The following is a 22,879-nucleotide window of genomic DNA, read 5'->3' on the forward strand; positions in this document are numbered from 1 at the left end:
CAAACATATATTCAGATATCTTCGAGGGACAGTCGATCTTGGACTATTCTTCCCAAATAATTCAAGATCACGGCTAATTGGATATGCAGATGCGGGATACATGTCAGACCCTCACTTTGGGCGCGATCACAAACATGTTACCTATTTACATATTGTGATACTGCTATCTCTTTGAAGTCTACAAAACAGACTATGGCTGCAACTTCATCAAACCACGCAGAGTTACTAGCAATTCATGAAGCAAGCAGAGAATGTACTTGGCTAAGGTCGGTCATTCAACATATTCGAGAATCATGCGGATTATCGAGTATTTTAGACAGTCCTACAGTTTTATTCGAGAATAACTCGGCATACATCAAACAACTTAAGAAAGGATATATTAAAGGGGATCGAACAAAACACATATTGCCAAAATTCTTCCACACTCATGAACTTTAAGAAAATGGTGATATTGATGTCCAACAAGTTCGCTCATGCGATAATGTGGCGGATATACTTACAAAACTACTACATACATCAACATTTGAGAAGCTGAGAAATAATATGGGTATGCGGAGGTTAAAAAGTTTGGTACACCAAAATGTCAAAATGTGAGACATTTTATTCAGGGGGAGGCTGTACTCATTTCCCTTCGTCAAGGTTTTTATCCCACTGGATTTTTCCTTGCAAGTTTTTAACGAGACAGTCAATCTTTGCAATAACTCATATTTGACAATCAAGGGGGAGTGTTATAATAATGATTGTCAAATCTTACTAAGGAAGACTCGCGATACTTACTAAAGAAGACTCGCACAACTTCTCAGAGAAGAAACTTAGTAAAGAAATTTTTTGATTAAATTCTATCTTATCCTTTCGTAGCACGTGCAATCCTATCTTATCTTTTCATAGCAAGTGCAATCATATCTTATCTTTTCGTAATATGTGTAATCTTATTCTATCTTTCTGTAAGTAAGTATAAATAGGACCTTCCGTTATTGAAATCAGACACACTGAAAAATATATTGAACAATAATTCTCTCTCTTCAATTTCTACTTTCTATATGTGCATTTATTAAGTCATGCATTATCCAGTAATTCGAGATTTAAAATAAATTAGAGGTTTCCATTTCGCTTAATATTACTATAATCGAAAATCGATTAACATGCGCACGTGGCTTTTGAAAAAAAATTGGGTACTTTTTATCGTTTTTTATTAAATATTAGTTTCTAGCTCTTATATAAACAAGTGACTATTTCTTATGGCACTCCTCTTACCATCACTACAAATTTTTTTCAATCACTAAAACTTTTCTCTGAATTTCAATATGGTTCTGGCAAGCCTAGCTCCAAATAGCACCGAAAAGATTAGAGACATGGAGCTTCCAATAATCGACTTTTTGAACAAAAGATCAGAGGTGTCCAAGTTGATTGTGAAGGCTAGTGAAGATATTGGTTTCTTTAAGGTGATCAATCACGGTGTGTCTGAAGATACCATAAGAAATATGGAAGTTGAATGTTTTGAGTTTTTCGGAAAGACGGTAACGGAGAAGCAGAAAGCTGGTCCGGCGAATCCGTATGGTTATGGGAGCAAGAACATAGGGTTTAATGGAGATAGTGGAGAGGTTGAATACCTTATCATGGATACTAAAAACCCGCTTTCTGTTTTCGAAAGGTCACAAACTGTTGCTTCTGCTGATCCAACAAGATTCAGGTACCAAATCTCTACATTCTTATATATATGTTACATGCAAGAGTATAATCTTAATGAAGGGTGATCTCCAAGCAAGACCGAAACAACTCTTTCTTTTTTAAAACCTGAATAGTAGTTAAATCGCCATAGTTTTAGACAATAAACAAGCTCTTTTTGCAAAAATTAACAATGATGCGGCTATTGTTTGTACATTCTAGTTAAAAGATTATCATGTATGTGTTGCTAAAAAGACTAAATAATTATAGGGGGAACAGAAGATATATGTATGGTAGCTATGATTATGTATGTAATTATGTATTACAACAACACATGCATATAGAGGTTTGATTGTTTGAAATTAGGTTATAGATGTGGGTTTAGGTGGGATAGATTAGTAGACTTGTGGGTGAAAATTATATAGGGGGTGTGATGTTTGTGGTTTAACCAGCTCAGATAAAGGTGGCTTAATTGTTCACCACCTAAGCATCTGTGGAAGTGGGTGAAGTCTCCTTTTCCTAATTGTCAACACACCAAAAAGTTAGAGATGGTTGAGGCACATCTTGCCCCCAGTCGGTCGATGCTCTTTTTTACTCTGCTTCAATAAGTCGTCTTCCTAGGGTTTTAGCGCACAACTTTTTTTTTTAATATAATCTCATATTCAGACGCCTACATGGGGGAGAATGAGAAACAAGGGGGCTCACATGATGGATTGCAGTCTTGGTTGGGAAGTTAAAAGTTAAAAATCAGTAGAAATTTTTCTTTATTCTCCTTCGAGATACTTTTTTTTTAATCTTGGTTTTTTCAAAATTGTGGTTGTGCTAGAGGGCCTTTAATAAAAAACCGTGACTATAATACTGTTGACTGTTGTAGTGTCACCAGCAATATATATGAATCGATTACCGTGCCTAGATATAATAAGGTTTTTCATGGAGCATGTTCATATGCCAGATTTGGTGCAACTAAGGATTTGCTATATACGTTGATACTAGAAGTGTCCATCAGATAAACAACTGGCTCCTGTTCTGATCCCCTAATAAAAGTGTGTTTATCTAGCACTGGTATTACTTTTCAGTCTCTTTAGGGAGCAAGAGTGAGGGTGGTCAGAGTTAGTGTCATAGATGCTGTACTTGATACTAGTACTTGATCTCAAAAATGCATCTTTGCTAGCTGTATATTGTAGTACTACTGATACCTTTAAGGAGGTACGGTCTCCATATTTGCATGCCTTGGACCATTACCTTTTTACATGGCATTTTCAGGATTGTACACCTGGAATCTTTTGCTGAAATTAGCTACCCCCGAAACGGAAAAGATAGATTTTAGAGAAAAAAGGATCTGCTTTCATGCAATACAAGGGAACTTAGATTCGAGGTGCATATGAACCACAAAACTTTTAGGGCATCTAGCCAGCCTTTTATGTTATGTGAACGTGAAATTAAAATCTGAATCATAAAGATTCTCTTCTTGATATAAAAAAAGATATATATCTCTAACTACATAAAAACCAGTTAAAATCTATCACAATTGTTGGTCGGTTTTAAGTTCAAAATCGACAATTTTCAATTATTATCGATCATCTTTCTCGGTAGGTTATGCCATGTTTTCCTGTAGTGTCCGTAGCCTGTAGGTATGTTATGCAAATATCCCAACTGAATGTAGCAGTCAATTGAGTCTAAACCTTATTAAAAGCCGATTGTAGATGTTTAAAATCAGAAATTATGTTGAAACATCATAGGTCCACTAGTGCAGGCGCGATTCATATGTGCCTGCATGGACCATGAAACCGGGGAAGGGTCTTCGGTTTGACTGTCGTTATCTATACAACAGGAGGACATACACTAACAGATAAGGCATAATTGCAGATATCGCTCCTTTGACAAATAAAAAAATATGTTTGATTGATTAACGAGCCTCATAGAAATCTGAAAAATGTGATAATAAATTTGGGAACCAAATGTATAGTATGAGTTGTATCTTAATGACAAACAAATATATTTAATATGGCCATGGAAGAAGATAACTGCACGCTGTGTGTAGTAGCTACAGGAGGAAAGATACTGAATGAGATTGTCAAGTCAGAAGCATACATCAACAAGCTGTAAACAGGTTATGAGCTGGGAACTTTGCATATATTAGAGATAGGGAATCTTATGCTGTGACCACCTTGAATGAAGCTCCAATTTGAATCAGTTTCACACATTCCTTGAAAAATAGAATGATTAAAACTTAAATACTAAATTCAACAATACATCTTGCGTCGTACATATAACACATCCACAGATATTTGTTTATATGGTTTCTCGTCTATTGTAGGTCATTATTGTGCGCGGATAATAAATGCGATAACTTGAAAAATCTAAATTGTCTGTTGTAAACACATTAAGGATAGTACGTTAAGTGTAGTGAATATATCGGAGCCTATCCACACAGTGTGAGTAGTCTCCAATATATTCACCCAAGTAGATGGAATGCCTTATCATTCATGAGAAATGAGGAAAAGCATATATATAATCATGCATGCATTACTATGCATATAATGGAGGAGTAGCGAGGATTGAGTTGGTGAGGAATGCGGAATAACAATGTATGTTTTTGGGCATGATTGTGACAGGTGTGCGGTAAGTGTGTATGTGGAAGCAATTAGGAAGGTGGCCTGTGAAGTATTGGAAATGATGGCTGAAGGATTGGGGGTCCCAGATACCTCTGTTTTCAGCAGCTTAATCACAGACGTTGACAATGACTCTCTCTTCAGGCTCAATCACTATCCCCCTCTTCTTCCCAATACTAATAATTCTGACACGTCATCTTCTCCTTCCTTTCCTCGACAAATTACTAATAGGATTGGATTTGGAGAGCATACTGACCCTCAGATCTTAACTATCTTAAGATCCAACGGTGTTGCTGGCCTCCAAATCTCCCTCGGTGATGGGGTCTGGGTCCCTATCTCCCCTGATCCCACTGCCCTCTGTGTTAATGTGGGTGATGCCTTGCAGGTAACTCTTATCTGCTCGCTCTTTCCTCGGCTATTTCGATCGTGAAATTTCAACCATATTAACGTGAACGAGAATGAAGTTCTATAACATTCTTTTTTGAAATCTCATTCACATTCTCATTAAGCGGATTGAAATCTCATAATACAAACGGGCATTTAATTCCGTCAATTTTCTGATACTAATAATGTCAATATTAATATAATTCAATGCTCCAAGTCTATTTGCAAAGAAATAATTAAAAGGAGTTTCTGTATTTTGTTTTGTGAAGGCAATGACAAATGGAAGATTTGTGAGTGTGATGCATAGAGCCATGGCTAACTCAAACAAAGCTAGAATATCAATGGCATACTTTTGTGCACCTCCTTTCCATGCTAGGCTTACTTGTCCAAAGGAGCTGGTGACACTGGAGAGGCCTGCTGTTTACAGACCTTTTACTTGGGCTGAATATAAGAAGGTTGTTTATTCTCTACGACTCGGGGACAGCCGGCTTAAACTTTTTAGATTGCAATCAGATGAAGAAACCAAAGATTAGGGCAAGGACAGCATTATCAGTAACGCAGTTAGCTAAGTTTTCAGTAACACCAACGGGCAATTTTGGTTATACGTACGGCCCGGCTATAGAGTTGTTTACTTGTAGTGATTTAGTGTGTCAGAACATGAGTATTGTAGACTTATAGTTCCTTTTGTTGTAATGCTAAGGCCTCTGGTTTAATTTTAGAATTCTTTTAAATTACAATCTTTGCAAATTAGACGAAACGTCTGAAAGATGTGAAATAATAGGATGCCATAATGAAGACAAGGTCTAAAACATAAGCCACAAATCAAAGACATAAATGGTTTAGTTTGTACGTAATTTTCTAAAACAGCTCTGAAATTTTGAAATGTTAATTTATGTCTACAATGCATTTGATGTTTAGGTGGTGGTGGAAAGAATGATCGTGATTCATGGGTGTTTAGCTATTTAGTGTAAGAAACTGTCAGCCTGTTTCATTTTTCGAGGTTCAAAGCCTCAATTCAATTTGAGAATTTTTTGCCCTCCAGGAAAATGAAAATCATGCCACTACGGTTAAAAAGGAAATGTGGAATTCTAGCATATAACAGAGCAAACATACTATGAAGAGAACTACGGTCAGTACAGCACTGCTCAGAGTCTCATACATTATCTTCGAACTCTATACTTTAATCAAGTCAGCTACACAATTATTCTTAGAATTGAAATTTTAAATCTAGATGTAGTCATTCACGCCAGCCTCTCAATCAATCCCTGTCAGTTTTATACCGTGAAGCTTCTAGCTAAAGAGTAGTGGATAAGAAAGAATGTCTCATCTTTTATTGTTAGTTATCGCAAACCGGGTCTCTAATATTAGACCACTTGTGATTTGGCAGCAAACCGGGAACACTTCTTTCTACCAGATTTGCCAATTGCACAAACACAGCTCTCAAGCAGTTCATAATCTTCCTCCCAAAACAGCTTTGATGCCATCTCTGGATTTTCCAATAACAGCTTCGATGTTAGAAAGCCAGCAATTGTCCATGTCTGATAAAGTCTAGATTGTTTCCCTATAAATCTTCCCTGACGTGTATCATAATATTCAGGCCAATGATCTTCTGATAGCTTCTTCTCCGCCAAAGCTACTGCCTTTCTTGCTAGCTCTGGTTTCTTCATCTTCATGCAAGCTAGTGTAAACTGAAACACAGAGTTGCAATATACTTGAGTGCAAACAATTTACAATTTCAAACTCTAATTAGCTGATTAATTTTAATCTGACGCTGGGATGACTACTAATAGTAAGCTGTAACAGAGCATATTATTTATCAATTAAAGTACTGTTAAGCACACCTGCCAGAGAAGTGTTGGCCAGGATCCACCATTATGATATGACCATGGGCTGCAGAAGGAAAAAGTAAGCATGTAAATAAAACTGATTACTTTCTGCATGCCCTAACAATGAAAATGAATACTGAATAGATAGGAGAAGTAATAGAAAACTCACGTATTTTTAGGGTCACTGCCAGTTATTATACGCCATTCCTCATACTCCAGAGCAGGATAACATATTTTTAAAGGCATATGTGCCACGAGATCATCCCATTTATCTTCAATCAAATTTAATATGCTCTCATTCTGTTTGGGTGTGCCCAGTGATGAAACAATAGACCAAAGATTTCCTAGTGTAAAGAATCTAAAGTCCATATGAGCAGGCTGCAGATTGCCAATGAGATATCCTCCAGTCTCAGGCATCCAGTCTACTAGCCACGAAGGTATCTGATCTGGATATATATTGAACTTGTTAATAGCATCCGTCGAGTATTCTTCAGTTTTGTATCGGTATATCTCGTTGATCTTCTTCATGTCCACCCAATAATACTCTCTAATGTGGAAGGACAGTGCGCTAAGTCGGTTGTTAACAACTGCAACTAAATTCTTTGTGGAATCATTAACGATAAGCATCTCTCGAGAGCAACGCAAGGCTGAATAAAATAATGCCTGATTACAACAAATATCAGCAATTAGAAGATATTCATTGCTAACAAAAGCATACTGCCAAAAAGTAGATTAACAAAATAAAATATAGGGTTATGAGTAAAAACTTTTAAGTTTGAGTCTATACTGGTCCATCTGTTATGATGTCCTTATTCATTAGATTGAAATTATTTTTATAAATCAAACACCGACTTGGATTAAGAATTAAGATGCTATGGAATTCACATATATCTGTCTCCACTGGAGGAACTCCTGCTGTCCTACAGCTACAGGCATTCTTGTGCAGATTTGTCCTCATAACTTCAAATAAAAATATAATGACGTCAAAGTTCAAAGTGTTGCTTGGAACATTTCCTTCAGTTTACTTTTAGGAAAAAGTCAACCTTATTTATATTCTCACAAAGCCTTTTTGAAGTATATTTAGATAAGAATTAGAGGATTTTCCTCCTATGCTCGCAGCTCGCTATTTCGTTTTTCATTTCTGACGAGCTCTGACGTATCATTGCTCCTCAAAGAAAAAAAGTGACAAATTTCATTACAGGGACACATCAGATGTTACGTATTTGATAAACTTTGATATGAAGTAATAAAGGCACCGGCAGTTAGTGACTCGGCATATATAAGGCTTATATAAGGATACATTAATAGTAGAGCACAAATAAAGAACTTAATACACTAAGTTTCTACTAAATCATGTATCTTCAAACAAATTCGAGAGAACAATCATGCATAACAAGATGTCTGATCCTTTTTTAACTATCCAGCAACTTACTGGAGTGCAAATAGAAACTGATCTTTACCTCTGGGTTTACATAATAAATTTTTCAAGGGTTTTTTAAACTGTGCAAATTGCAGCTTTCAACAACTAATTGGATTACAGTGCCATTACAAAGGTCCTTTTTAATATAAACCAAGACATTAGTCAAATTTGAACTTCGCTTAAGAATAAACTATAGCTTTGCCCTGTCTTTGTATAAGGAAAGAAACCTAGTTTTTGCCAATTGTTAGTGGTATATCCTTAAACATACAAATCTAATCATTTTAAACATGCACCTAAGTAGAATAAGAGACATTACTCAACTAAAACCCCATATTAAAATCAATAAGCTTCACCTGAATTTCGAGAGGGTGGCCATGAATGCCCATCCTTCTGTCAATCATGCAGGATCCATCAGTGACTAACAGCGTAGGAAACATGTCAAATCCATCCGTTAAACACAGATTAAGTATCAGTCTTATGCCTGTCTGCACATCCACTCGTGCTTGCAGCCCATTATCTCCTGTGATCTTGCTATAAGCTCTTAACAAAATGATCCACCACAACCCTGTAAAAGTAGGCAAATTATATTTGTCGTGGAGAAAATATGCTTTAATGACAATGAAGGCAAAGAAATTCAAAAAGTGAAACAGAGTAATTGACAGACCAACACTCAAAATGAGGCCCGGAACTCATTTGAATATAAGCAACTAAAGTACGACTATAGTTAGTATGCATCCTATCCTTTAGAATCAACAAGTAATGATAAAAAGTATGGAAAACAAAAGAGAACTGAACCATTATGGAAAACAGTAACAACCAACTATAAAACAGCTGAAAAACCATGGCAACAAAATCCTGTTTAATATGCATGCAAGACCACTAACAATTCTTAAAGTCTAGAATGGCGTAGCTTACCAGAATCAACAGGTGCAACACGACCTATGGCTGATTCACCGAAATCTGGATCCAAAACATCCTCTGATACTCCAATTTTGCCATCAATAGCCACACTTTTGACTTTAAAACTTGCTGGCATCAACCCCTGCCCAGGGCTGTGGCAGTCTACAGTTTTTTCCCAACTCTGAGAGGGAACAAAAAAAATCCACATTATAATGCAGATGGATTAAACAATTAACCTTGTGCCATTTATGTAAACCATCATTAGCTTACACCATCTCACTGAAACTATCCAACAGAAAAAGAAAACATGACAGTTGTGATTGAAAAGAAAAAAGTTTCTCGCTATCTACAATTCAATGAGTGTTACTGAAGCACTCTTAGTGATACTAATTAGACACGTTATATCGAATTCCCCTGCAGATTCACAAGAGTGATGCAAATCTAAAACATCTTATTACACCTTGCTATTCCTTCTTAGTTACAGGTAACAGCTGAGGGCAGCAACCATGTAAAACATGAATCACTACATCTGTATACCAATACTTGCACATTTTGTCATATACCTATACTTCCACCTTCTGTCAGCTAGCTATCAGAACATTCTCACAGCTCCATAAAGCTACATATATAGAGTATATATCACTGACATTATACTTTGATATTCTTCAAAAATTAGAATCAGTGTCATCAAATGTAGATTTGTGACCAAAAGCCTCTTGGTCTAGCGGTATCTCACTCACTCCTTTCACGGGAGGTCGAGAGTTCAACCTTGACAAAGATAAGGTGGGTGTGTGAGTGTCTCAGTGAGTCCAATTATTCAAATTAAAAAAAAGGTGTAGATTCCAATGTAAACTACGATACTGGTAAGTAAAGCACAAATGATGAAATAAGATGCGTAAAGATATTTAAAATAATTCAATGTGTCGCCAATTGTTAAGCAAGTCTGGAAACTAAGTACCTGTAATTGCAGTGTATGGAGCAAAAAATTCTTGACAATCTCCCCTTCTCCATTAAGCAAGAATGCAAGAGCAGATGGGACAAAATCACGAATAAAGACCTGATCATAGTTGAGTGGTGTAGAATCAGCTGGATCACTAGCTGCAACAGTCCCAACAGGGTTACCACAATAATCAACAACAGCACCACGAAGCAAATCCCAAGCCTCTTTTTCAACCTTGGACACCTCTCTCTTACTAGACAAAACCTTACTCCCATTCAAACCTTTCGAATCATCAATATTTACACTCGAACCATTAACTCCTACCCTACGCTCCTCTTCCTTTAAATCCTCCCCTTTCTTTACCCTTTCAATCACCAACGGCTTCACATTCAATCCGCCACGAACATAAATCCTCTCGAAACTCTTATCATTGACATGACCTTCAACCGAAGTTGAATGATTCCTATAATCCGATGCCACATTAACTACACTCCTACCGCCAGCATTAACACGACGACAACCACTCTTAAAATCTCTAGGTTGTCCCCAATCGGAACCGGAACCAAAAAAAGCCTTCCGGTTCGGATCAATCCCACATCTATAACCTAAAACCTTATCATGACTACAACTAACATAACCTCGCAAACCGCACAACTTAAATTGCGTTTTCGACAAATTATGGACCGTTTTATGATCACATTTTCGAAACGAATATCCGAAAATCGACGAATTCTTACAACCAAGTATCATTCTACAACAAGGCGTCATATTGGAAATGGCAATACAGGTAGTAGCATTCATATTTATAACAATTTGTTATATCAAAAAACTTAAATATAATAATTATATAAATATTTAAAATGAAGATGATTCTTCAAATTAAAAAGTGTGATACAGTATGATCAGATCTGCTAATTCTGAAAAACGAATTAACTGAAATGATGTTAGATATATATATGTACAGGTGGTAATTAAAATATAAATGTGTATATAAATAAAAATAAAGAAAATATAGAGAGAGAGAGAGAGAGAGAGATGAGAATGAAGTTGAACTTACAGTTGAGATTGTTGATGAGTTTGAAGAGAGAAACAGAGAAATGAGTTTGGTAAGAAGGGAAAGAGATATATATAGGCATTCAAAAAGTGAAATTTCCAAGAATCGAGTACGGGTGGGTGTTGTGTAACGTGCTTTATAGGTAAATTGACTGTTGTGTCATTGCATGTGCTTTTCACGTCTTTCACCCAATTTCTTGGCTTGATTTTTTTAATTTTTGTGATTCTTGTTTATTTTGATTTTTTGTGTTTAATTACTTGCGTATACTATAATTTTTTTTAAATGAAAAAATCTTTTACTTTTTTAATTAGTTTTCGATATTTTTCTATTTTATTTTACATTACTTGAAGTCAAATATGTTATTTTGGATGGGGTTCTTATGGATTAAAAAAGGTTTTTATCGCTTAATTTCTGACATCAACTGGTAAAATAAATCATAGAAAACTTGTCAAAAAAGAGAGAGAACCAAATGGATAATTTAAACAAAATTTGTGTTTTTTATACAATACTATTATAAGCCAAACATGATTTCGTTTGGTCGGTTGGTTACCACCTTCCTAAAAAATATGTTAACGTCTTCCAAAAAAAGTTTAAACAAATATTATTTAATCAAAATAAATAAATCATGTATCTCATATAACTACAAACTCTATGAATTATAATCGAACTTGATATCTAAGAGCACTCAACTTCTTTCTTGGTAAAAAATCAAACACTTCCAAAATTAATTTTATTAATTCAAATTATAATATAATAAAATATTTATTAAATCAAGGAAAAATTAAAAAATAATAGCAAATCATCCATATACACTTATATTTAATACTCCCATTTTCGTATAGGCCCTACACCCGCCGTATAGATTGCAGAAAAAGAAAAGACTTTTTAAAATTTTAACTATTAAAATTTTGAATCCCTTCAATAATATATAATACATAAAAAATAATATGTAAATATTTTAATTTTATTAATTTCAATAATATATAACCATTATTTTTATAATTTAATTTTACGAAATAACAAAATAATAAAATTACAACTATTATAATCAGTTCGTCTTACTGGTTATAAGATTAATAACCCGACGTGAGGTTGACAAGTGGCATTCAAATATTATTTTGAATATCGGTTTGCCAAATGTTTGGCCGGAGAACTTTGAGCGGTACATATTTACAGGACATTGAACCCGCCATATTTCCTATTTGGATGATGTGTCGAGTCATATGGTTTATGAAGTTGAAGAGGAGCACGTCACTCTTTTTTTTTTTTGAAACAAAACTGAATATTTCATTCAAGAAGCATCAATAGTACAAATCTCCACCAAATGGGTAGGAGGAGACGTGAAAATGATAAAGCAATTAACCGAACAAGGCATTTTAGCTAATCCATGAGCTACCTCATTGGCTTGCTTTCGAACAAACTTGACACTAACCCCTGACAACGACTGGAGCAATAGTCTGCAATGGTCAATTATGTGGCCAACCTCTAACAGAAACTTGTTCTGGCCATTAATTGCATTGACTGCTACTAGTGAGTCCGACTCCACCGTCACCTTTCTACCATCCATACTCTTCACCCACGAGAGAGCTTCTCTTATCCCTAGAACTTCTGCTTCCAATGCGTCTGCTGCTTGAGAAAGGACTACAGTTCGGCCCTCGACAAAACTTCCAAGATGGTTACGTATTACCATTCCTATGGAGAAAGATTCAGCCCCCTGAAACCACGAAGCATCTACATTAACCTTATATTCCCCAGCTGCTGGGGTCGTCCACTTCCTCAGATTACAGTTCGTTTGAGATTGGTGAACTCTCTTCTCTGTCACTCCCTTTGCTCTGGCTTCCTTCCAGTCCTGCACCATTTTGCTACAACACTCCACAGCTACCTTCCCTGTAACCGTCTTACCCTCCCAGACTTGCTTATTTCTCCAGAACCAGATTCCATATAGAACCATGCACACCTGCGTAATTTCACTCTGGGATGCCGTCTCCAATTTATGAAGAAGCCATACATTAGCTTCGTCCATCTCATTCGTGTCGTACAGCAAATTTACATGTTGCCAGCAGCTCATTGCAAAAGAGCACTCAAAGAATACATGGCGTAAATTCTCAATATCAACATTACACATGGGACAGCTAGTAGGGACTGGGATACCTTTACCTTGCAGCCTCACTCTCACAGGCAAATTATTGCGACAAAATCTCCAGATAAAAATTTTGACCTTGTGTGGGAGAGTCAATTGCCAGACCTTGTGCCAGCCATTCGACTGAGGAATTGCAGAGCTGTCAACATTTCGATTATGCCAAAAATTGTACCCAGCTTTCACTGTATATATCCCATCCTTGGAGCTGGACCATACTATTCTATCCTCAACTTCATGATGTGGCACCCTAGTTGCCAGAATAGCTTTAGCATCAACCATCATAAACAGCTGCTTCACTTTCCTTTCATCCCATATTTTAGTTCCTGGAATGAATAACGACTTGACACATTCAGACCTGCCAGCATAGCCATGAAAATCTTCCACACAAAAATTATTTTTATCTCTTAGCCAGTGATCTTTAGTAGCAATAATATCACTGCCATTTCCTACCACCCATCTGTAACCACCCTTCAATAGTTCCTTGACTTGCCATATTCCCCCCCAGACCGTGCTCGAGTTGTTTCCTTTAACAGCATGTAACAAACTTGAATCAGAAAAGTATCTAGCTTTTAGCACTCTAGAAACCAGAAGATTGGGACGACTCATACAACGCCACACTTGTTTACCTAATAACGCAATGTTAAACCCATACAGGCTTCGAAAGCCTAAGCCCCCTTTACCTTTTGACATACTCATTGACTCCCATGAATGCCAGTGGACACCCCTTCTCTGACCATTACCTGATTTCCACCAATATTCATTGAACAATCTCTCTATCTCCTGGCACAGCGATATTGGAAGCAAAAAACATGTCATACAATAACTGGGAATAGATTGTGCAGCATTTTTTAGAAGAACTGTTTTACCCGCTCTCGAGATAGGCTTTGCACACCATGCCTGCAGTTTGCGACTAACTTTCTCTTTTAAAAACCCAAACATCCTTTTCTTCGAGCGACCGATCAAAGCAGGTAAACCCAGGTAATTACTACTGGAGATATCATTAGAAACCCCCAAAATCTCCGAGAATTCAACTTGCTTCTCTCTTCTAACGTTCGAGCTATAGAAAATCCCAGACTTTTGAAAGTTGATGGACTGACCTGATTTAACAGCATACTCCTCCAATATAGACTTGATTTTTAAAACCTCGCTCACCTCTGCCTTAAAGAAAAGGAAGCTGTCGTCTGCAAACAATAGGTGGGTAATTTCTGGAGCTGAAGTACTTATCCTGCATCCATGAATTTCTCCCCTAGCTGCAGTATTATCAAGAGCAATGGAAAGCCCCTCTACACAAAACAAAAACAGGTAGGGGGATAAGGGATCACCCTGTCGAAGTCCCCTTCCTGGAACAATCGGACCCACTGTCATTCCATTGAAGCAGAATTCATACCCCACTGTTGTTACACATCTCATCATCCATTTGATCCAACCCTCACAAAAACCCATAGCAACCATCCTCTGATGCAAGTATGACCAATCAACTCTGTCATATGCTTTACTAACGTCTAATTTCAAAGCAATCTCACCATCCTGCCCCCTCTTTTTATTCCTCATGTGATGTATAACTTCGAAAGCCACCAAGAAGTTGTCTGTAATATTCCTACCAGCCACAAAAGCTGATTGATTTTCAGCAATAATTCCAGGAAGAATCTCCTTGAGACGATTAGCGAGAACCTTAGCCATGATCTTATATAAAACATTGCATAAAGCAATAGGTCTGAAATCTCTCATTGTCGCTGCATTATCTTTTTTGGGGATCAGGACTACATTGGTGCTATTTAAATCTGCAGGGAACGGATCACCTCGAAGCCACTTCTTGCAACACTCGAACACTTCCTTTCCCATAATTTTCCAGAAACTTTGATAGAACGCAGGATTTAACCCATCGGGCCCTGACGCTTTGTCAGGGTGCATCTGATTAACTGCTAACGTGAACTCCTCGAAGGTGACTTCTTCAGTCAATTTCTCATTCTGTGCTTCAGTTACAAGTCTGGGGCTTGCTTCAACTTCACTGTTATTCATGGAATCTGGCTTCGCAAATATATTACTGAAATAATCTCCCACTACATTGCACATACCTTCATTATCTTCAACCCGTAAACCTGTGTCAGTAACTAGATAAGAAATATGATTAGTTTTCTTCCTTACAGAAGCACTCGCATGGAAAAAGCGCGTGTTCTCATCCCCCTCTTTCAACCAAAAGAGCTTAGCTCTTTGTTTCCAGTAGGTTTCCTCCTGCAGCAACAAATCATTCATTCTTTCCTTCTCAATAACGAACTCCTTCACTCCTGTTTCATCTGTTCTATCCTTCAGTTTATTCAGCACCTCCTTCTGCACTTTTAGTTTCTCCCTAAATTTATTAAAGAACGTTCTACCCCATTTACCCATAAATCTTGACATTTCCTTTAACTTCGGAATAAGATGCATAACAGGGATCTTTTTCCAAAATTCAGTAGATTCCTTAACAAACGAGGACTCCTTAAGCCACATATTTTCAAATCTAAAACGAAACACCTTCTTAGAGATAGTAATATCCATTAAAGTCAACTGGATAGGACTATGATCTGAAACAGGGGCAACAAGCAAATTTAACTTACATAACGGGAATTTACTCCACCAACTGCTTGTAGCAAACGCTCTGTCTAATTTTTCCTGAACCCAATTATTGGAACCTCTGCTCTTCTCCCAAGTAAACCTCCCTCCACATAGGTCCAACTCCGATAAATCACAATCATGCACAGCCTGCCTAAACCCTTCCATTAAAGCAATTGGATGACTATGCACACCTTTCTTGTCTGAGTTGTATAACAGGTCATTAAAATCACCTATTATGCACCACGGAACAGCAGACAATTTAGATAACCTACGCATAAGATTCCATGACTCCTTCCTGCGACTACGATCAGGATAACCATAAAAGCACGAGAGTCTCCAAGCTTCTGAACCATTCTCCTCAAACATAAGGTCTATATGATTCTGTGAATAACCAAAGATTCTGCATTCCACTCTACTATGCCAGAAAACAGCCAAACCTCCACTTCTTCCTACTCGATCAACTGAAAAACAGTTAGAAAAACCAAACTTCACACTTAACTCCTCAATCCTCTTTTTGTCTGAAATTGTTTCCATTAAAAATAACACCTCGGGTCTACGATCTCGAATAAGATCGTTTAAAGCTCGAACTGTACGAGGTTTCCCGAGCCCTCGACAGTTCCAACTTAACGTATTCATGGCGAATGGCTCGCTTGCTGAGCAAGCTGAGCCAATAACAAGTTTGAAGTCCCTGGACAATCAACTGTAGAAAGTGCAGGATCCTGTTGATACATTACTACCTCTTGAACAATCTCCTTATTTCCAACTGGGCCAATCCGTTTTCTTTTCCTTTCTTCTATTTCTAGCCCATCTAATTCAGAATCTCCAGGCCCAATAACTATATTCAGATTTACGTTTCCCTCCATCGTCTTATCTGTCATATTTTTCAAATTCTCCACGATTGGCGCTTTGTTAACTAACCCCTCCCTATTCTCACGCTGCACAACTGTGTTTTGCTGATACCCCGGAATTTGAATTCCCTGATTGCTCTCACCCCCGAATTTCTCGCCCCACCTATCCTCCCTGTCATCCCTGAGCCACTTGCTGCGTTCCTGGTTTCCACCCCTTCTCGCCGGAGCACGTAACCAACTCCCCCACTCCCTTATGACTTGTTCTGAACCACTTTCAAACTTCTTCTTACAGAAACGCTCAGTGTGTGTGATTAGGCCACACAGAAAACAAAAATCTGCCAACTTTTCATACTTGCAAGTAGGAGCACGTCACTCTTATTCTTAATTTAGATATTACATTTTTTTGGCTATCGCGGGGATCATATTAGACTCGTTTAATTTTACGTGTCGAGTTGAACGACTTATTTAACTCGATTTTAAAGAGTCGGATAAACCGGCTTGTTTAATTTATATTTAATCGAACATTAATCTCTACCCGAATTCCATTCATTTATTTTTATGAGTCGAGTCGAGCCGCTCATTTAATTAAACGAGTTGGGCGAGTGAGCCATCCAACCCGAATTACAGCTCTACCATGGACTAGGGACCGAATACGCACGTATAATCTGGATTAAAAAATTAATTAAAAATTAAAATAAATGATAAAGTGATTTAATTATATTTTAATTTTTTTAAATTAATTTTATTTTTCTTTTCAATATAATCGTTATCTTTAAATTGTTGAACTCAAATGATTTTTTCTATATGTCTATAAAATTGTATAAACATAATATTTAATATATATATGTGTGTGTGGACACACATAAACACACTATAAATTTAATATAATATATTTTTAAATTATTTAAATATTTAAATATAAAATATATTTATTCGGGTTCAGATATTATCGGATACGAATATGCCTATATCCGTATCCATATCCGCAATCGTCGGATTCGAATACGGATAATATCCGCTTTGTGTCGGATACAGATAATATCCGCTTTATTTCGGATACAAATGCGGATTTTTCGGACGAATATCGGATTTTTTCAGTTATAAATAAAATATTATAAAGAAGTGAGTGCACTAATTACTCAAGATATTTCGAAAATGTGGGCAAATTTGTAGTTCATCTAAATTGCAAATCTTGAATCATTGATTTTCAATTTATTTTGAATTTAAAAAAGGGATTTTACATAATTTCGTTAAAAAATCAAAATGTTCAGAATCTATAAAATTTGACATGAATTTAATTTATTCAAATTTATAAAATTACTTTTACAACAACAACTAAACTTATCTAATTAAATAAAAAAATAAATAATTTAAAACTGAAAACTCGGTATTTATAAGCTAGCCTCATACTAATATTTTTGGAGTTCGGATCCTCTCACACCTCCCCCGTATCTCATAATATGCCTCATATTTTTCTGTTAGTTTTTTATAGTTATTAACTTAAAACCTGATACACGGATCACACAATTTTTTTGATATTATATAATTTTTTTAAAAAAGAATTTGATTTTAATTCTTAATTTTGTTTATTTAAAATTTTAAATGATATGACTTTATGATAATTATGTTATTAGACATATATATTCATAATTTTTTAGAACATTTAAACTTATTTTAAGTGATAGCAATGGTAAGGGGGGGAAATATTATTATAACAAAATTATTATTTATTGAGGGTAAAAATATAATGTCTCGATTATGTTAGGACCTTAAAAAAAATTATTTTAGGATGGTGATTACTTAATCGATTAATTATAACTCTATAAAAGATATTTGAAAAATACAATATTACTGATTGAATAATATCGTTTTATTGATGATTCTATGTATATTTTTTAGAAAAAATATTTATGTTTTAATTAAAATTTGATTTTTCAGTTCACAACAACAAGATACAAATTATACTTCGTCTAATATTAATTTGATTTATCTCGGATCAATGGTTTACATTATTTTATTTTAGTCCGATGCCAATACACCGACCAAATCAAACTAATTATTTTTAGTTTAATTTTTTTAAAAGTTTGGATCAATAAGATAATTTTGTTTTAGAGTAAATAATAATTAGTATATATGATTTTGTTTATGTTGGTCGAATTGTATTTTTATTTTAGTTTTGTACTAGTATGAATCAATTATATAACATATTTTTTTAATCCTGGATAAATAAAATATATTATTTTGTTTAATTCAGTTCATTAGTATAATTTTTAGGAGGACTGATAGTATTATTATTTTATCTTAACCCGAGTCACATTATATCAACTAAATCTTAATAATTATATTTAGTTTGCTTAAATTTATTTTAACCCGAAGTAACAAATTAGAATAATATAGAATTCAATATGAAAAAAAGTTAAAATTAAATTGGTAGAAGAAGTTGAATTTAATATAATTTTTAATGATATAGAGTTCGATATACAATAAAATTAAAATTGATAAATTAATAGAGGAAATTGACTTTAATATCAATTAGAATTGATCGACCCCATAATTCGAATTAGAATAATTAAGTGAGGGTAATTAAGTAATTTCAGCAAGTACCGACCGACCGACCGACCGACTACCAAACTTTTAATATTCCGTCTATTATAATATAGTATAGATGTTGGATTACTTGAAATGTAAAAAAGTGGACAATAAGAAAAAAAGAGACATATCAGGAAATACTAGAAGGTAAGGCTAGGAAAAAAACCAAATTAAAACAGAATCGATCCGAAATTGAAGAAAATCGGGGAAAACCGAGCCTAGAAAAACCTATCCGAAAAATAAAAAACTGGACCAATTTATATGGCTTGGTTCCGGTTATACGTACGTTCCAACTGAAGTGATAAAAATTGAACCAAACCATTTACTAATATTAATAAATATTATTATTATTCATATAAAACTATTATATATAGTATTTATGAATTTTTCAAAATTTAATATTATATTTCTATACCACAAATTCAACCTATAATTTGCAAGTAGAGATATAATAAGTCTTGTCCCTTACTGTGAAAATCTGAAATGCAGTCAAACAAACTTTAAAACATCTGAAATGCAGTCAAGCAGACTTTAAAACCTCTTTCCTCCTCTTTTTTTTTTGACGAAAGCTGAGATTTTATAAATTATTCAAATCCATCTCAATACAAGAATTAACCGAGACCGGGATAGTATCCCTATTAAAACTACGATCTGGGTAACTATGTGATTCCCTAGCCAGTTGATGGGCAACCATATTGGCAGACCGTTTAACATGATACAAAGACACTTTGTTTAAACGTCGTAGTTGACTCCGGCACTCCTCAATCACACTACCGAACTGAGACCGCATCGGTGTTTTACTCCTGATGGCCTGCACCACTACCAGGCAGTCCGACACCACCGTGCATTCCTTCCAATGCATCTCATCAATCCAACTTAACGCTTCCTTGATAGCCATAGCCTCCGCTAGAACTGGAGAGACTGAGCTCTTATGGACGATAGACTTTGCTTGGATGAGTACTCCATTTGAATCTCGAGCTATCAAACCAAAACCCACCGCATCTTTATCTTCAAAAACAGCCGCGTCAGCTGATATCTTTACTGAATTATGTTGAGGATTGACCCAAATACAAGCTCCGTCTCCTTCAAATGCCGGCTGGAGAAGAGCCGAGGTTGATCTGTTTTGGGCTAACGACCATTGTGAAAGATACTGCTTAGCTGCAGCTACTGTTTTATAGACTGATGCATGCCTCTGGTTCCAAACCAAATCATTGCGATTTCGCCAAAGTGCCCAGCATATAGTGCTGATCTCTACTTGCTTTTTGGCATCTGCAACACTCATAACAATTTCCAGCCATGACTTAAAATCCGAGCATAATCCGACCTGAGTATCAACATTAGTGAGAGACCAACATAGGCGAGCATAAGAGCAGTGCACCAGGCTGTGAAGAATTGATTCATTATCTTCATGACAAACAGGGCATATTGCATTAACCTGGACTCTTTTTAGTTGCAGTTGGCTGAGAGTTGGTAAGCAATTTGATAGGGCTCGCCAGACCACGTTAATAGCCTTCGGAGGTGCCTTTATTTTCCAGATCTTAGACCAAATACTGTCTTTATCATCAGGATGCCACGCTCCCTTATTTTGCTGAATCCATTTATACGCGCTTTTGACCAAATATTACCCCGAAACCTCATACTTCCAGTAAAGCACATCCTCACCGCCGTTGTCATTAAGCACAGTATCTAAGATTGCACCCTGGTCCCTTTCGTTGAAGATGTCTTTTAAGATATCCAGATCCTATTCCCTCCTATCAACATGCCACAGAGAGTCTATAGTTTTTCCTACTATAGATTGAGAAACAGTGGTAATATAAGGATTAGTATTATCCGAAAGCCATGGTTGCCCCAATATGCTAATACCTGTTCCCGCTCCAATCTTCCATTTAACCCCGTTTACAATCAAATTTTTTGCTTCATAGATACTACGCCAAATAAAACTTGGATTATGACCCAATTCTGAATTTAGGAAATCACTGTTTGCGAAGTACCTGGCTTTATAAACCCTTGTAACAAGGTTGTTTGGATTAGTTGCAAGTCTCCAACCTTGCTTGCCAAGCATGGCAATATTGAAGTCACGAAAGTCGCGAAAACCCATGCCTCCTAAAGACTTGTGCCTTGTCATTCTCTCCCAACACATCCAGTTTAACCAAGAATTACTGTTCTGCGAAGTCTTCCACCAATAGCTGGCTAGAGTTTTTTCGATATGCTTTGTGATGTCCTGAGGGAGTAGAAACAAACTCATTGCGTATGTGGGTAAAGCCTGAACCGCTGTTTTAATGAGCACCTCTTTACCAGACCTTGAGATACATTTTCCATTCCACTTGTTAACCTGAGAACAAACCATGTCCTTCAAGTACCCAAGAATAGTTGATTTATTCCTTCCCAACATGTTAGGCAAACCCAAATAAGTACTGTTCGCGTTAGCTTCTCCCATTTGCAGCATTTGGCATACTGACCTCCTGTTATATTCTATAACATTCGTGCTGAAAAAACAGAAGATTTCTCCCTGTTGATTTTCTGACCAGATGCCCTCTCATAGACGTTTAGCAGTTCAATCACCCTGCCTGACTCTGTTGTATCTGCTTTGCAATAAAAGTACGAGTCATCAGCGAAAAACATGTGAGAAATAATAGGGGCGTTACGACAAACCTTGATACCATGTAACCATTGCCTAGCCTCATATTTTCTGATTAAAGATGATAAGCCCTCTGCGCAGATTATGAACAGATAAGGGGATAGAGGGTCCCCTTGTCTGATACCTCTCGTAGGAATAATTGGCCCCATCTCATGTTCACCGTGCACAATCGAGTATGAAACAGTAGTGACACACTGCATAACTAGATGAACCCACCAGTCATTGAACCCCACCTTACGCAACATTGTTTCAAGAAAATTCCATTCAATCCGGTCATATGCCTTGCTCATATCGAGCTTCAACGCCATATATCCATCCTTGCCATATTTCTTTCGCTTAAGGTAATGCATGACCTCATAAGAGATCATTATGTTGTCCGAAATGAGACGACCCGGGATAAATGCACTTTGTGTGTCTGACACCACTAAATCCAGGACCTCCTTCATCCGGTTTGCTAGTACCTTCGTAATTATTTTGATCAACACGTTACAAAGTGCGATAGGACGAAGATCCCCCACCATGGTTGGGTTTTTCTTTTTCGGCAGCAAGACTAAGTTTGTGGCATTCAACCCATTTAAAATTTCACCCATACGAAAGAAATCTCTTGTCATTTGAATGACATCTCCCCCCACTGCCTTCCAATGTTTTTGGAAAAAAGCCGGTGTCATGCCATCAGGCCCCGGGGCTTTATCCGGATGCATCTGAAGGATTGCTGACTTGACTTCTACATCTGAGATTTCCTTCATGAGGTCCATGTTCTGAGCACTAGAAAGGCGTAGATGCACACAATTGGTGACCTCGTCAACATTGGTTTGATCAGATTTAAACAGGTCTTGATAATAATTCACGATTAGTGACTGCAGTCCCTGCTGCCAGTCCACCCAGTTTCCATTATCATTTTTCAACCTGTGAATTCTGTTTGTGCGACGTCTGGCAGTACAAGACGAGTGGAAGTACCTCGTATTTTTGTCACCAGATTGGAGCCATAGTTGCTTCGATCGTTGCCTCCAGAATATCTCTCGCTGGTCTAGAATTAAATGGAGTTGGTTCTTGGCGTCATTGTAACTTTGAACAGCATGATCATCCCTGCCATTACGATATAGTTTCATTTGAGCTTTACATTCCTTTAGTCTTTTGCTGAAACAACCTGTTACCTCTCTTCCCCAAATTTCTAGCTTTTCCCCACATTGTTGAACCTTATGAGTGATTCTGTCATCTTTATTGAAGTCCCAATTATCCTTTACAATCTGAAGACACAACGGCTCCGATAA

The 22,879-nt window shown here is 36.5% G+C and overlaps 2 protein-coding genes across 2 annotated transcripts; one reads left to right on the forward strand and one right to left on the reverse strand.

Annotated features, from left to right (window-relative positions):
- The first annotated feature begins 1,269 nt into the window (after window positions 1–1,269).
- On the forward strand, window positions 1,270–5,358 carry LOC141686694 (gibberellin 2-beta-dioxygenase 2-like). The gene is made up of 3 exons (XM_074491747.1): window positions 1,270–1,690; window positions 4,281–4,662; window positions 4,931–5,358. The coding sequence occupies exons 1-3, from the start codon at window positions 1,305–1,307 to the stop codon at window positions 5,192–5,194; spliced, it is 1,032 nt and encodes a 343-aa protein (XP_074347848.1). The 5' UTR covers window positions 1,270–1,304; the 3' UTR covers window positions 5,195–5,358.
- A 370-nt stretch (window positions 5,359–5,728) lies between these two features.
- Window positions 5,729–10,816, reverse strand: LOC141683442 (alkaline/neutral invertase A, mitochondrial-like). The gene is made up of 6 exons (XM_074488173.1): window positions 9,766–10,816; window positions 8,823–8,988; window positions 8,261–8,472; window positions 6,657–7,150; window positions 6,503–6,551; window positions 5,729–6,349 (listed from the first exon to the last, which is right to left on the reverse strand). The coding sequence occupies exons 1-6, from the start codon at window positions 10,546–10,548 to the stop codon at window positions 6,026–6,028; spliced, it is 2,028 nt and encodes a 675-aa protein (XP_074344274.1). The 5' UTR covers window positions 10,549–10,816; the 3' UTR covers window positions 5,729–6,025.
- Window positions 10,817–22,879: the final 12,063 nt, after the last annotated feature.

The sequence above is a fragment of the Apium graveolens genome, chromosome 9 (assembly GCF_009905375.1).
Source record: "Apium graveolens cultivar Ventura chromosome 9, ASM990537v1, whole genome shotgun sequence".
NCBI lineage: Eukaryota > Viridiplantae > Streptophyta > Magnoliopsida > Apiales > Apiaceae > Apium > Apium graveolens.